Source organism: Eschscholzia californica, unplaced genomic scaffold (genome assembly GCF_041429995.1).
Source record: "Eschscholzia californica isolate CP2 unplaced genomic scaffold, dmEscCali1.0.p SCAF_3, whole genome shotgun sequence".
Lineage (NCBI taxonomy): Eukaryota > Viridiplantae > Streptophyta > Magnoliopsida > Ranunculales > Papaveraceae > Eschscholzia > Eschscholzia californica.
This window is the reverse complement of record NW_028238420.1, coordinates 44215084-44232509: the sequence shown is the minus strand read 5'-3', so window position 1 is coordinate 44232509 and position 17426 is coordinate 44215084. Positions and strand designations below refer to the sequence as shown.

The 17426-nt window shown below is 34.8% G+C and overlaps 1 protein-coding gene and 1 non-coding gene across 2 annotated transcripts; both read left to right on the top strand.

Moving 5' to 3' along the window:
* Positions 1 to 235: 235 nt before the first annotated feature.
* On the top strand, positions 236 to 2304 carry LOC147550687 (uncharacterized). The gene is made up of 2 exons (XM_086672252.1): positions 236 to 1075; positions 1739 to 2304. Exons 1-2 carry the CDS (start codon positions 418 to 420, stop codon positions 2164 to 2166), a joined length of 1086 nt encoding a protein of 361 aa, XP_086528378.1. The 5' UTR covers positions 236 to 417; the 3' UTR covers positions 2167 to 2304.
* Positions 2305 to 5368: 3064 nt separating this feature from the next.
* TRNAQ-CUG (transfer RNA glutamine (anticodon CUG)) lies at positions 5369 to 5440 on the top strand. Its single transcript has one exon. It is a non-coding gene; the product is annotated as a tRNA-Gln (tRNA).
* The last annotated feature ends 11986 nt before the right edge of the window (positions 5441 to 17426 follow it).

Genomic DNA, 17426 nt, shown 5'->3' with positions numbered 1-17426 from the left:
GAACAGCATAGAAAAAGATAGCGGTGTGTCGGTACGGATAAGTCTCCAAGACTCCAAGTCAAGTGAGAAAGGTTGAGTCTTGAGTTACGTACTTCGTACTTTCCTTACTGGTATTTACCCCCCAATCTCAACCTTCATAAAAAACAGTAAAAAAAACGTTTTATTTAATCGTGTGGTCAGGCGTTTGTCACTAAAACCCTATATATATTCCTCTCTCAAAGCTTAACTTCACTTCACATAATCAAAATCCTCTCTCTCTCTCTCTCTCTCTCTCTCTCTCTCTCTCTCTCTCTCTCTCTCTCTCTCTCTCCCTCTCTCTAAACGGACGAATTCAATTTCATTTGAACAAAGTTCAGATAAAAAGTGGTTAAATTATCGAATTCGAACCTCTGTTTCAACCAAATTTGAAGGAAAGAAATGGCAATTGAGTATCGGATAAGCTCAAACAACTGGATTTTCTCTCTCCAGGTATTATGCGTATCGATTGTTGCTTTATACACGACGATGACATTCTTCCTGAAACTTTCAGTTCCAACGACCTTAGATTTCTTAGTTACTGAAATTCCTCTGTTATGGAATTCAATGAACTATTGGCTTTCTCCTCCTTATTTATACATACTTATCAACGGTATTATCATCACCATCGCTGCTTCTTCAAGGTTTCAGTATAAGATTGAATATCAGATCATGGAAACTGTTAATCCTCCAATTTTGAAGAATTTTGATGAGTCGAATCTCGATTTTGTTGATTCTAAAAGTACAACGGATTGTGATCATGTTGATTTGGTGACGGTGATGAAGAAACAAGTGGATTTTGTGCCTGATTTGGAAGAATCGTCTTCGTTTAACCTGGATTTGTATGGTGCTCAGACGATTGAAGGTGATTCTTCTTCGTTTCAGAAGAACAATAATCTAATCTCTGTTACAGATCAAGAGGACGATTTTGTTGATCGTGGTTTGAAACGGAGAGATTCGGTGATGGAGATTTCGTCGGAGTATCCATTTTCAGAGGAGAAACCGCCTGTTTCTACTAGATTTAGTCATCGGAAAACTGTTAAAGCAAGTAATAATGAAGGTAAGTTCGTCTCTTAAATGTTACCTAAGTGGCTCTGAAAAATGGAACCGAACAAGAAAAATAGGTCTGATTTTGGGCACAAATTTTGTTTGGCAGGGTGGGATTCATGTTTTTGATGATTTTGGTCCATGAAAAGCAAACTACAATTAGCCACATAAGATTTTTGTCCAAAGTCTTTGGTCCATGAAAAGCAAACTACGATTAGCCACATAAGATTTTTGTCCAAAGTCAGACTCGAGCTCTATCTGAAAAAGCTTAGTCGAGATCTTGCCAGAATCTGTCTGGGTGCCTCTACTTTGCCCAAGCCATAAAGAGAAAAATTGTGGACGTAATTTAACTATCCACATTGGATTTTAGCGAGATTTTCGTATGTTTTCTCAGACAGAACATTATCATTGTTAGTTGTCTATGTCGTCAATTTCTAGTAACACGTATTTCTGGTGAGATGATTGATTCAGAGTTCAGAAGGAGCCAAATCTAGCCTGAAATCAGATGTGAACGATTCGGTTTAACATTTTCGTCTCTCTAGCAGAGGGGCAATTCAGACCGACCCATTTCAAAAATTCAGTCCGTCCTCGTCACATTTGGGCTGAATTTGTATTTGATATTGTATTTTGGCTAAGAAAATTTAATTGATTAATTAATCTTTTTTGATAATTACAGCTGGAAAAGGATTAAGACCAGTGACAAAGCCAAAACGACAAGACACGTTAGAGAGTACATGGAAGACGATAACAGAAGGTCGATCAATACCACTCGCTAGACATCTAAAGAAATCTGACACGTGGGAAATTCATAACTCTAGCTCACACGTGTCACCATCAAATACTTCGGATGGGGTGAAGAAGAAGAAAAATATGAAGAAATCTGAGACATTGAAAGATGGTCAAAGTCAGATGGTTAATCAATCTTCATCAGCATCTTTGCATGGTTCAATGAGGTTAAGGAAAGAACCGTCCTTGAGTCAAGATGAGTTGAATCGACGAGTTGAAGCGTTTATAACGAAGTTTAACGAGGACATGAGATTACAAAGACAAGAATCGTTGAATCAATACAAGGAGATGGTTTCTCAAGGTCTTCGTTCATACTGAAGATGGTAAAAATTAGGTTATATATCAGGTAAATTGTGTGTGGATACTGTGAATTATAACTGTTACTGTTGTTTTTCTTTTTGGAAAAAACTATTAGAAAAATGAAAGTACTCAGTAGTAGAAATACTTTCACTTTAATTTTCATCTCTATCTTATTCAGTTATAGTTGTAAGCGATATTGTTTGTTTTGTCACTTAGACTCATTATTTTAACACATGTCAGTTTAGAAAGATGCATAAAGTTTATAAGGGGTGTCACACTTTGTCTCATACTAATGTGTGGATAGATCAGCATCAAGGACTGTAAGTGATACTGCTCACTGATCTGACACTTTTGGATCCCACGACTTTAAAACGTGTCAGTAAAAGGTATACATAACCCTTCAGATATTACATTTCTGTCTCCTGATAGAATTGAGATTAGTTTCCAACAATTTCGAGATGGTTGATTTTCCATCTCTTTCATATTTTTGTCTTCACAAATAAAAATAAGATAAACACCAATTAAGCATATATGGTAATTGTGTTGGGGAGGAAGATAAGATCGTAAGATGAGATCTCTTGGGAGGGTAACTCTATGTATGGGACAAATCCTTATTTATTTGTTTACTGCCAAAAGTTGTTGGAATACCCTGTACTGTTCTAAAATGGAGTGATCTAGAACATTTTGTAATTTAGGTGTAGCACTATCCACATCCTTTGGGCACTATCAATATTACCGTATTTGTAGTTACGTTCTGGTTATATCGTCAAATCATTAAGAATTGATCAAATCATTAAGAATTGATCAAATCATTAAGAATTGATCAAAACTATGTGACCTATCATAGATCTAACAACTCAATTTATATGAACTCTAAATGGACGTGAAATTTATATTTACTTTACCTAATTTGGATTTTGAGAGTTCAAGATACTGACTTAATTATAAAATTGGTTTAGTTTAGTGATAATATATATATAGTACGATAATAGAAAAAGAGTTTCTTTTTAAAAGACAATGTAATAGTCATTGAGCCAATTCGTGATTGTATTTCTGATTTCTTGTTAGTTCTTTTGACATTTTTGTAATTGGGTCGAGTCCTTACTCCACTTATCTTATTCAAAAAAAGACAATGAAAAAGTTATTGAACTAACTGAGCAAGCTAATACAACATGAATTCAAGAACAAATTGCAGGATATTCCGACGTAAAGTATGTATAGATCCGAGAAAGTAGAGTTCCCCTACAAACTATTCGAACTAAAATTGATTATTATTAAGTTCAAAAATCAAACTATTTATGGGGTATTGGACATCAACATTTACATATTTGTTGACCCACTAGAGAAACCAACATCATCATTATTTTTCACTAAAAGAAATGTCAAGGATGAGTCACTAAATCAATAGAGAATAATCTTTGACTTCCACATAGGGAGAGACCAAGAGGTAGAGCATGGCAATACCAACCACCATTTTAATGGTTGATGGGCAATCTTTAATTTCTTTCTTAAAATTCCTATAATTTAGTGAACTTATCTAGCTCTCTCTACCCATACGGCCATACCACATTTTTTTATTGTCTTTTTAATGACGGTATGGTTCGACTTCTATTAGTTATACCTGAGTTATGGAGACAAAGATTTGATAGGTGTAGGGAAGAGCTTCAATGATTTTGTGAGGCGAATATTACAGTACTTTTTTATTTCCTTGTCAGAAGACGTTGTGATTTTGTTTTTTGCTATGTCAAAGTTGTTCGGTGGGGGAATCATAACCTAAAATAAACAAGGACAAGTGGGGATTATACTTTGGCACCAATCCAACATACTTGAAAGTAAATTTATAAAGTTGGTGAAAGGGATTTGTGTGGCCAAGTTTAGTCTGTATTTAGGTTAGTTTGAGACATATCTCTTAATCGTAGGAAGTCCAAGTCAAGATTACCGGCAAGGTTTGTCCATGTACTAACCCCAAGTTCAGTTAGAAACCACATAACCCTTAATAGCATAAGAACATATTCTTTTGTCATTATCCCAAAATTGCTAAAGGATTATCACTAAATTTCACCCAATTGATAAGTTGGAGTTGCAGCTCTTCATCTATATATTCATAGTCAGTGGCTGACTAAGCATGCCCTAATTGTTGAATCAGCCCATGCCATTTGACAGGAGCACCATCACTCTTTTTCTATATGTCCTTGTTCATCCCGCCTTTTATAAGAGTGGTCGGTTAGGGCATAAAAATCATTTGTATCAAAGTCCAATGTCACCTCTTAATACCTAAGGAGAGAGAGTATAACTGATTTGATTATAACTTTGTCACTAGTTTGAGTACTGGGAAGTTTCAAGAGCTCTCCCAGTTCTTGCTAGAAGCGTCTGTCGCACCTCCGACTTGGTAAATCGGGTTTGACAGTTTTTGGAAAGGCTGAAAGGCATTCTTAAATTAGTATATTCGGGTTGAATTTTTTCAAGGGAGTTCAAGTCTAATGGTCTGAGACAAAGTTGGTGGAATCGAACCGTATTTCTTACAAAATTGGCACAAGTTGAACCAAAATCAACACCAATGTTCTAAAGTTGAAATAAGTGGACTTGAGCTATCGTTCTAATCCATCGAAATTTTACTAAAACAGCTCGGTCCTACCGTTTAGCCATATTCAATCATTTTCCAAACACTTCTTCAAAACCAATCAATTTATTAGAGTTCACCATAGTTGTGACTAATTGTTTCAACAACAACCCAAACAAAAACCATAGAAAAACATCTGTTTTTTGTAGCTCAATGAAAAATATTCATTTGCCTTCAACCAAAAACCCAAATAAAAACCATAAAGATTATCCAATTGGTATTCCTTTACTGACTAGTTTACAGAGAGAGAGAGAGAGAGAGAGAGGGGATTCAAAAGTTATCACAACTTCCATGGCTTTATTGCTTAGAGGATAAGAGAAAAAAAATGAATTATGATTTCAGAGTTTGAGCCATAAAAGATGGAAGAAAGAGAAGAAGCGTTCGACCCCTCTGGAATTAGTGGACTTGAGCCGATTTTGTAACTAAATCTGTTCGAGATTTCTGATTTTAAGTCTGAAAAATTGAGAGTGTTTGTTTTAAGAAGGAGCGCTTATAACCATTTTCCAACATAGTTTGAAATCAAATGCCAGTAAGCTGAAGTCCACAAAATCTAAGGTGTCCTTCTTTGTTATAAGATCTTTCATGAAAATCTTCACGTTTGGTCCCATGGTCTAGTGGTCAGGACATTGGACTCTGAATCCAGTAACCCGAGTTCAAGTCTCGGTGGGACCTTTATTTTTTGTATTCCTTCCCTTTTTTTCTCTTTAGAAGGCAGACCAAAATGAACAAGAGCATCTATACTGGCAAAATCCCCCCAATAACTGAGAAAGAGGCTAGAATAGGAGGAAGAGAGGAGAGATACTAACCTACCTCACATTGTCGGAGTTCTTTTCTTCGTCAGAATAGTGAAAGTGAGAGAAGGAAGATGCAGATTATGGTTGTTTGTTTTTCGATATAGTAAGACTCGAAATCTAGCTTTCACATAGAAATAAGATATTATCGTCTAATTGTAAGTGGGATTCACAACTAGGTACGTCTATTGAAGATAGAAATCGAGTCTCGGTTGAAGCAGTTTGGCATCAAGATTTATCCTATAATATCTAATGTCTTCCAGACGCGTCCTCGAGGCTACTGGTCCGGCCAGGAAGTTTCCTGGCCGGACCTATTGAGTTTTAGAAACTCAATAGTTTCCCCTTTTTTTTTTCTTTTGCAACTCTAAGTTGCTTTTTCCAATTTTAAAACTCTTTCTAAAATTTTGAAATCCTTTTAGAACACTTCTAAAATTTTTTCAAAACTTTTAGAAACTTTTAAATTTTCCAAATTTTATTTTTGGGAGTTTCCTAAACTCAAAACAACTCCTTTTAGAATACTTCTAAAATTCCAAATTTTTGTTTTTGGGAGTTTCCTAAAACTAAAAAAACAACTCTTTAATCAAACCAATTTTGGATCAAAATCTAGGTTTTTGAAACTTTTTTCAAGAACAATTTTGAAAACAACTTGAAAAATTCTTGAATCCCATTCACAATTAATCAAATTTGTGTTTGAAATACTTTTAAACACCAGTATCTATCTAGAAAAGCATGAAATTGGTCCAAAACTTAGATAAGATAGGCTAATCGCACTGTTGGAATTTATACCCTTATACTAATGTCAATGGCGGAAATTAGACATCTAATGTCTACATTAGTATCCCAGGATCACATGCATAAGCCTATAATAATACTAAGCAAAACTAGATAATCGATTACCTTATTCGCTAGTTTTTCCCTCGAACCTTTCCAATCGCTTTTGAGAAGACCAAGAGCTTCAAACGTAGCTCCTCTACTTGGGACACGAGCAATCAACTTGATCTCCCACCTTGTTGTTTAGCTAGCACACCAATGGTGGTTGGAAGAAGAACACCTTTCTTCTTGACTAGATAGAAGTAATGGGAATTAGCTCACTTTCTCCTCTCTACTTAATGTGGTAGAGTAAGAAAGCTTAGAGTGAAATTTCACACCTTATTCTCTGTCCCAAGAGTGTTTATATAGAACCCTAATAAGACTCCACCTCCTTTTAGGTTTCCTAAAACACCCTTTAGAATAAGATTTAGGGAAATAGTCAAAAAATAGCAACTATTGGTATTTTCTCAATTCCCTAATAAGGGAGCGTTCAAACACCACGAAAATTGGCAGATATAATTTTTATTATATCAGCAACTAACCCTCCAGAATTCAGCCCAATCTGAGTCTTAGAAATACCCGAACCGGTCTAGGCCCAAAAACCTTGTTTTTGGCCTTTTTGTACTATCTTTGCCTAATTCCTTTTTAGGCCTACGAGATATGTTTATGAGACACTCCCATGACTATATCTCACTCCCACTAGTCATATCCTAGATCAATTTGTCACTCTTATGTGTAACCCGTTGTAGGATCCGATCGAAGTTAGTCGCGAATTACTTCGTAATTCGACGATCGTAGTTGGTCTCTAGCTACAACTCTACGATCCCTAAATCAATCAGACTTGATGATCTTCTACATCAATTGTCCTATCCGACAAATTGTTCGCATTGTCACCTTGGTCGAAGGACATCTCCTTCAACTCCTTCACCTTCTTCTTCCCTCACTTTCTTTATCTAACAACTCAATAAAGACATGGCTTCATGTTTTAACCAATCGTACAAAAACCGGTTTTCATGCAATTTCAAACATCTCTTGATCTATTGATTTTTCGAGCTTCGAATCTATGGATTTTTGAGCTTCGAATCTATGAAGTTCGGTTGTAAACCAAAACTGAGTTAATAAGAAATCTGAACATTAAAAGAGTAGTTCAGGAAGTGAAGAAAGAGATGATTTAGGTTGAGGAAAAGAAGTGCGATGTTTAGGTTGAGAAAAAGAGATACAAGAGAGATAAAAAGAGAAGATGAGAGAGATGAAAAGTTAAGAAATAGATAAGACTAAAGAGAGATGAAATCTGCAACCACTTATATTTGATGATGATAAACAAATACTGTTATGGAAGTAACCCTTTCTAACTCAAGAACAAGAACTATTGAAGAGATCTTTACTTAGAAGTTGATTTTTTTTTAATGGAATGAAGTTGGAGAAGAAATTTGGAAGGGGGTTTTAGAGGGAAAAGGGTTATAGAAATTTAAAGTAGAGAATGAAAGAGAAAGAAGCCAACATGAGTTTGAACATGTTTGATTTTTGATTTTGAGTTGTAAGAAGAAGAAGAATAACAACATTTGGGGGAAATAACTACCAAGAAGAAGAAGATGTTGAACAAATATAGTTGTTTGCTTCATACTCTTTTAGATCTTCATCTCCTACTATTAACAAGTAGGGATAGATAAATCTAAGAGTTAAAGATTAATCTTCAATCCTTCAAACTTTAATGGTGAAAACCATTGTTGAAGACTTACATGAAGACTCAAAATCTTTGAAACTTGATGATGAGACATGAAAATGTCCCATCTGAATCTCTTTACTTGGACTAGTTAGTCTATTTCGGGCGATTACTCTAATGAATTGGTTGTTTCTCTTACTCAGGAGGTTTCTATGTGATTGAGCACGAAAAGTGGTAAAAAACGGGAAAAAGAGACACAAAAGGGTAGTTTGGTCTTTTGGGGAGTTCAGTAATTTTGGCCAATGTCGATGCTCCGATGAAAAAGTAGAGTCCAAAACGAACCCAACGGCGAAAACAGAAGTCAAATCGGAGTCCAGATGAACAAATTAGAGCAAGTCAAAGTTTTGGTCAAGATCAGGAAGACTTGGGCTTCTCAATTACACGTGGCGTGCAACCTGACATTGTGGGATAAATTTTCGGTACATTGGTGGGCTGCACGGGACGACTTTTGGGATGCTTTCCAAGTTATGATTCCGTGTGACGCGAGGTGTGATAATGTTGTAGTCTAACAAGATCTGACGGACAAGAAATACAACAGCGCGTCCCGCTCATGATCGCGATCCAGAACAGCCGGGCCACCTCGTTAAACTGCTGCGTGCTACACCGTGTTCTCTCCACATCTGATATCCAGCAGGGCGTTGCACGATTAGTTGATCCCCAAGATTTTTTGGGAATCAATTTTTAAAAATGGGAACAACTTTCCCTCCCATCTCGTCTCTCTCTCTCTACTGGTTAGAGAAATTTAGAGAGAGAGAAATGGAAACAAAATATAGCCGAGAGGGAAAGAAACCGAGAGTAGAGAGAGAAAGATAATGGGAGATGGATTGCTTTAGGAAATTCCTAGAGGAAGATATCTTCTCGGCTTCTATAGAGAGATCGAGTGGTTCGTCTCGGTTATAAGAGAAGACAGGAAGAGAGATTAATCTCATCTCTGGATTGGGGGGTCAAAAGCTCAATTGAATCGAAATATTAGAGAAAGAGGGAAGCTCACGGCAGAAAATCAGAAACAGAGGAGATCATTCTCCATTCTTATCATCTTCATCGATTTAGGTTTTGGAGCTGAAAATCACTCGAGCTTTCTTCTTCTTCTTGGGTTTTGTAATTTGTTTTAGTGAGAGAAAAGATTACAGAGAGAGAGAGAAAGGAAACAGAGAGATTGTAGAGAGAGAGAGAGAAATTCCAAAACTCGGTTTTATGAAAATTCATGTTATTTAGTTTTTCTTTGTGTAATCTGTTTCTTTGTGAGAAAGAGAGTGATTACAGAGAAAGTGATAGATATTATTAAGTTTACAGAGAGAGAAAGAAAACAGTAGAGGGAGAAATTAATTGGAGAAGACGAGAAAATAGGTGAGAAAACAATTTTCTCACAGGGAAAATAATTCCGGGAAGACGAGAAAATCGTTTTCTCAGAGGGTGCGTTTGGCAGAACAGTGGAAAATCAGAAGGAAATCAATTCCCTAAGGCTCTGTTTGGCTGGAAAATCAGTAAGAAATCCAACTTTTTCTACTTTTCTCCCATCTATCATCATGAGAAACTAATTTTTCTATCTAGGGTTTTAGATGAAGTCATAATAATTATATTCTCGATAAATTTATTAAAGTTTTTATTATTTTAACGATAAAATCTTCCGGGTTTTTAGACCATTCATGGACTAAAACCTGAGTTATATAAAGAACTCCCTAATTAGATCAAAATTAAATTGTCGTTAGAATTGATTATATGGATGGATTCGAAAAACCCTAGGTTCCCTTTATCTGAATATCAACTTTAGTATTATTTGAATTTTAATTATTGTTTATCTTTTTATTATTTAAAAAAAATATTATCAATCAAACCATTTTTTGAAAACCTAATAGTTTTAAGATTAGAGTTGAAATTCGACTTAGTCTCTGAGGAACGAACCGGTCTTACCGGAATTTTACTATAACTTGACACCCGTGCACTTGCGGGTGTAGACCTATTTAGGAAACATTCTAGGCCCATCACTTGACTACTAAAAAAAAAATCTAACTTATTTAGATTGAAAAAGTAAAGTAGAAAACTATTCCGGTAATACTCCGGCGACACTCCGGCGGACGGTAGTCATTGACGGACTACCTCCGCCGGTTAATCGGAAACCCAAGGATCTAACTCTTTAGAGTTTATAAGCTCTTGATACCATGTAAGATAAAAGATATGAGAGGGAGAAGTGTTATATTGATAGTGAGTTAAATTCTTAGCTATTACATATGAAGCCTTTATATAGTCTCAAGGAACCAACACTAATGATAGCCCATCCAATGTGGGACTATCTAACATGACTCATATGACACACTATTCTCTAACAGAAAAAAGTCGATACAATCCATCAGTGTTCATAATTAGTAATACATCTGGCAGTAATCATCTTGTTCCAACTCACCGGAACTCACTCGGCGGAAGTACTTGTCACAACTTCTCCACCTTACTGAAAGATACCACCATTAATGGAGGTGATGAAGAAGAAATTACTAACAAACCCACATGTTTTTCTTCATCTTCTCAGAAGCCAACAAGAGATTTCTCTCAACAACACCACTGATAGCACCAATGATGAAATTAAACAGGATATTCAAGAAGATGGTGAATAAATGATTGATGAAGAAAATTGTGTTATCCCTCATGATTTGGCAATGGATGCTGATTTCTTTATCGGTTTAGAAGAATTCACTGTTCCTACCACTCCATCAATAGTGTTCCTAGCACTCAATAAATAGTGGTCACCTAGATCTGGGAGTTGAGTTTTCCCAAACCCTAGTGGAAAGAAAGTAAAAAAAATATTTAACTATGAAGGTCGCCGGAAATTTTGACAGGTCGACGATCTTATCGGAGAAGAAGATGAGGTGACGAGAGAGATGATGTGGCAGAGAGAGGTGATGAGATGGGGAAAGAGAGTTAACGGACGTGTAGCGGTAACGAAAAAAAGGAATCATCTGAGTATAAAGTAAGGGCCTGCAAGGGAAACTGGTCACAAAATAGGGGGCATTTCGATAAATAACCCAACAGAAAACCACGTTTCTTTCAAAACTTCCCTTTATTTTAATAGTTAACATGTATATTGATGATCTTAGTGGTATGGGTATCCAGTCTCCACCACATCTATGGTATTTACTTTTAGATCACCATTGTTACATTAATACACAAGTGAAGTTAACCTTGAGATGTATTTCTTGGTCTTTAACATGATTGTGCCAACAATTAAAAAATCTCACCTTATACCTTGTAAAGGGATTCTGAACATAAGAACAGAATGCCAAATGGTCTGAAAATATGGTCGACTACCGACCAAAAGCTAATTTGACCTTAGACATCCCAAACCTCTGCAGTTATTGATATTGTCTCTACTTTTGTCACTAATATTTTGTTTTTAACGAAGGTTCCGTGAGCCTACCTAAAAGGCCTCCACATTTACCAAACTTGAGTTTACACCTACAACCTAGCCTCTGGACACTCTCGTGAGCGATGCAAGACTATCACGTGCCCGTCTCTCATTAAACGAACTATGTTGAGAGGGAAATAACTCTTTAAATGGGAGACGGCCCCATCCCGTTCAGCCTGTGGTTGGCCCCATTTCTTAGGTCATTTAGCATTATTGATATAAGAAACAAGTATATGGGTGTCTGAGTGTTTGATTCGAAAAAGACAAAAACACTAGAAGGAGTACTTACATTACGTAGGTTTAGATAAACTAAATGTGTGTGTGTTTTTTTTTTTATTTTGTATTTGCGAGGGAGAAGACAATGACACTGAAAAAGGACCATGACTCAGAAATCAAAAGGAAAGGTTCCCCGTCAATATTGTTTTACCTACAACTATCTTTTGGTTTTAGTAAGCTAAGTGTACAAAAGATCTTGATTCAAGTTATGACTTAATGAGTCACTCAGTAACGGTCCGGGTCGTTCAAATTTAGAATTTCTTTTATCTTTTAGTAAAGGTCACTCATCTATTATAATAAAACATGTCAGTCAATTATAGGAAGTTTGACGATATATTTTTGTTCGGAGTTTAATAAAGATCACATCCAACGACTGATATAAAACCTTCTCCACGTAAATCAATTTAAAATTAAAAGGTATTAGTGTCAACAATTAACTATTTTTTGAATAAACCAAAATCAATAACAATCTCCCAAAAATATCTCAAGATCACCCTAAAATATCTCTAAACTTTTCTCTCGCAATATTTCAAACACTACCAACGCACTTTCTTCTCCTTTCTATATGGTTTCTCATTCTTCTCCATTTTTGAATGAAAGTTTCTCTCTATCTCTATACTATGGAGTAAATTAAAATTAAAAATAATTAATTTAACATAAACATTAGAAATAAATATTTTAATCAAAAGATTAAAAATTATCAATTCAATAAAAATATCTTAAAATTTATTTTATTACAAATATAAAATTAAATAGTAAACTTCAGGGTTATAAGGTTTAAACTGCATATTTACCTCTTATTATATATAAGATGTATAAATAAATTAAATTTCTAACCTGATTTATGGATTTAAATATAAATATATTAAAAAAAACAAAGCCATATTAAAAAGAATATTTAAATCAAGGCATTAAACCTATTTATTTTAATAAAGATTTTTAAAATAAATAATATTATTCAAACATTAAAAATAACTAATTTAATAGAGATATAACCGATAGATTTTTATTTATATTTTGATCACTATTGTGGGCGTGATTCATGTTATTAACAAAATATTGAACCAGACAATGAAATAGCACATTCCCATTGGCGTAGACCTCTAAATAGTTTCTTAACCACCATTGCTAATCCTCCCTTGTATAACCATAACCTATTATTTTGAATAACTTGATCATCATCAATTAACCCTACCATGGAGGTACAGTCACCATAGCCTATATTCTTCAGTTTTCATATTGAATCTCCCTACCCTTCCGTCTCAACGAGCCTAATATATAGAGATAACTTTTCACTTGAATACCATATATAGATTAAATAATATGGACCATCAACTACATTTGGTTCTTCTCCTACTTGTCTCCATACATGATCATCACCAACTTTACATACTAATATCAAATTTTTTCTTGGGCAGCTTGTGATCACCACAGTCTTATAATCTCCTGTGGAAGGTGAGTAACGAAAAAGCAGCATAAGCTATTTTTGGTTCTTGATCAATTGATTTTCCAACAATACATCTAGGGGGCAGATGGGAGTAGAGGGAGCTCAAATTTTTCACCAATAACAGGAGATGGTATATAAGATATAAATAAATTAAATTTCTCAACTGATGAACGAGTTTTAACAATAATATATTTAAAAGAAAATATTTATTTAGATATTTTAATAAAAATATTGTTAAAACTATCTAAATATTTATTTAGAGTTGCAATGGTTTTGAGAGGAAACTTACATTTACATAAGACAATACTGATGAATTACATTAAAAAAATAATTACTTTAATAAAGATGTCTTAAAATTTTATTTTATAATATACATAACAATAAATTATAAACTTTAGGGATATGAAGGTTTACGGGTATAGTTGTCTTTTGTTGGAGTATATAAAATGTATAAATAAATTAAATTTCTCTTGTTGGTTAACGAGTTTTAATAGAGATATATAAAAAAAACAAATATGTAATTCTATATTTTAAAAAGAATAGTAAACATAATTAGTTTAATAGAGATAGACGATACCTTTACAACGATAATGAGCTTCAACAATAGTGGATAAAGAGAGAGAGAGAGATGTCTTCATAGTTTAAGGTTGATTGAATGCCCCTCTTCAGTTCTCCCCTATTTTAGTCGAATAAGGCAAAAGAACTTTGGGTTTGTGATAAGAACCAAAGTCCTTTTTTAGGCCAGCCAAAGATAAACGTAATACTAATAGAAAACTTTGTTAATAACTTCAAGATTCATATCCATATCCCTTAATTACTATGAACTCATCCATATATATATAGACTACAACAATACAATTTAGATTCCAACTAGGACTCAATATTTAAAAATATAGAAACTCTTAAATTATTCTGAAACTCTAAAATATTGAAACTCCTAATATTTAATAACTATAGAATATCTTTCAAAATATAGAAACTCCTAATATTAAATAACTATAGAATATCTTCCAAAATATAGAAACTCCTAATATTAAATAACTATATAAAGTCTTCCAAAATATAGAAACTCTTAATTTTAAATATAGAGGATATCTTTCTCTATCATTCCTCCTCCCTTGACAGCATCCTTGCCCTCAAGGATGGTCTTGCTCATAGTTAATACTGGGTCTCCCTCCCCTTCGACAATTGGTATTTCATCATCCATCACAGTATTGAGGATAAGTGTCTTCTTCAGAACAGAAACATGAAAAACATGATTGATTTTCAGGTTAATGTCCAAAGGTCCTTGTAATGATGGAATGTTTCTTGATTTGGGGATGTAAATTCTCCGCCAAATATGTAAAGATGGTCTTTCCAAGCGATAACTTGGTGAGTTCTACGAGGCGGCAGACTATTAGGACTTGATATCAACTTCCACACCTGCTTATCGACATCATAACGATAAAGATCACCGTATACGAAAGTCTTGCTTCCATTATAGAATTCACCTCCATATATGATCAGTTATGTCTCCTTCAATGGATTGGTGTTCATGGAACAGTTTGATCGAGGAGAAGGTCTAGGAGCATTTTCTTTAATGTGAATTCCCTTCTTTTCGGATTCTTCTTTTTGTATATTCATCAGAATGGCATCGATGTCGTCTTCCTCTGAGTTTTTTTGTTCTCTCTGCTAGCTTTCTTCTCCTCTGCTTTGGTTGTTTTTCTCTCTATATTCTCCTTATCTTTCCCGGGCTCCTTAACCATGTTTGAAAGACGTTCAAACTCTTCTTGATATTCATAGTAGGACCTTGTTTGTCGTAATTTTGCTAGTGCATCCCCTACATCTTCATACGTCTTTCTCCCGAAGCGACCTACAACCGCTTCGATAAACTCTTCCCATGAACAAAAATAGTTACCTATTTTAGCTCAACGACACCATTGCAATGCTTTTCCATCTAAGTACCTGTTTGCAAACTAAATCTTTTGGTCTTGTGCAGTGTCATTAGACTGAAAATATTGTTCAGCTTGAAAAATTCATTCTTCCACATCTGATCCGTTAAACAGTGTAAAATATAACCGTTCGCCTTTAAAACGATCACTTCTTTGAGACACAATCTCTCTATTTTCGACCAATGGACCAATTTTCTCAATCAATAATGATTGATTTACCGTCATCTCAATCATCTTTTCCGCCAATTCACCTAATTGCTTCTCCATTCTTTTTTTTTTCTTTTTTTTTTCGAATTTGTACTATAGACGAAGTTCTCTAACGAAGATAAAAGTAATGCGAAAGCGAATAATAGGAGCGTCTGCTCTGATACCAATTGATAAGAACTTAAGTCATTCTCTAGGCCAACTAAAGATAAACGTAATATTAATAGAAAATTTTATTAATAACTTCAAGATTCATATCCATATCCCTTAACTGCTATGAACTCGGCCATATATATAGGCTACAACCAAACAATTTAGACTCCAACTAGGACTCAATATTTACAAATATAGAAACTCCTAAACTATTTAGAAACTCTAAAATATGGAAACTCCTAATATTAAATAACTATAGAATATCTTTCAAAATATGGAAACTCGTAATATTAAATAACTATAGAATATCTTCCAAAAATAGAAACTCCTAATATTAAATAACTATAAAGAGCCCTTGACAGCATCCTTGCTCATAGTTAACACCGGATATCCCTCATCTTCGACAATGGATATTTCATCATCCATCACAGAATTGAAGAAGTTCTTTGGTCTGAACCAAGATGGCTCGTACCTAGGTCAGCGGTAAACAAACGATAATTTCAAAAAAATTACTTCTACTAACTTCTCTACCAGCTTTTTATTAGAAACTTAAAGGTCTTTTATAGGCTTACAAATAGTAATTTCCTAAACTTGAAATACCGACTAGATAACTACTAATATGTATTTAAACCCAGTCAATGACCCAATATGGTTAACTAATATAATAAGTAACTACTAATACGTATATAAACTAAATAAAATTCCCATTATGGATAATTACTATATTATCGAAAATATCCCTAGTCACTAGGTTGGTCACGGTTCCTTATCAATCCCTTCCCCTTGACAAGATCCTTGCCCTCGAAGATCACCTCTTAGACGAATATATCTGATTCCTTCTCCTCGTTCATAGGTAGAACATCTTGAACTGGTGTACCTGGTAAAGTGTCTGTTTTAAGTAAGACACATGAAACACTGTATGGATTCTCGATTTCGTTGGTAGCTAAAGTTGATACGCTACCTTCCCTACTTAATCCAATACTTAATATGAACCATAGTACTTGGGTGACAATTTGTTATTACCACGTCGAACTGTACACATCTACTTATAAAGTTGTAACTTAAGATATACAAACTCTTCCACTTGAAACTCCACCTCTCACCTTCCATGATCTGCTGGTTGTTACATCTTGTTCCATGTGGTGCCTAAGTTTCTTTGTAGTTCTCAAAACCCAAGTACGATGTCGCAATATTTTATCAATCCGCTCCACTTAAGCTTCACCCGGTGCATATGTTGCCAAAGAGGCGGTATACCGTATAACGCCTTAGAATGAGTTGTTCGAGTGGTTCTTTGGTATGATGTGTTATACCAGTATTCTGCCCATGGTAACCACATGACCCACCCCTTTGGACTATTACTTGTAAAACAACGTAGATATGCTTCCAAACATCTATTCACTACTCCAGTTGTTGTCCGTCAGTTTGTAGATGATGGGATGAACTCATGTTTATTAGTTTCACTTATTCTTCTTCTTTCTTATTATTATCCTTCCTTCGTTCTATATTGGTCTAACCTCAAAATCACAAAGTTATATCTCTTTTTCTAAGTTCGATTTGTTGTGCGCTAAGTCGTTGAAGCTTCTGCAGTTGGAACAATCTTTAAAGTTTCCACCTCTATCTAAATTCTCCAGCACATGCACCAAGAGATCTAATCTTTGAAGTTTTAAAATCGCAAAAACCTATTTCTGTCTTTTGGCGGTATTGTCGGACCAGTGAAAAAATCGCAGGTTCAAATCAATTTGAGTTCTAAAATCTACACAAATACTGAAAACGCTTGAAATCTGTTTGGTCCAAACCATTTTGGTGCACCAAATCATATGTGCATCTAAAACTTCCTAATGGTGGAATGATAAGGACTCGGTGGATTTAGGTAACAAACACCCTCATGTGCACTGGCGTCCACTTGAATGAAAATAACAGCATATG

Coding starts and splice junctions, on each gene's coding strand:
- LOC147550687 (XM_086672252.1), top strand. CDS start 418: ATGGCAATTGAGTATCGGATAAGCTCAAACAACTGGATTTTCTCTCTC. Junction 1,076..1,738: donor TAAAGCAAGTAATAATGAAG/GTAAGTTCGTCT, acceptor TGATAATTACAG/CTGGAAAAGGATTAAGACCA.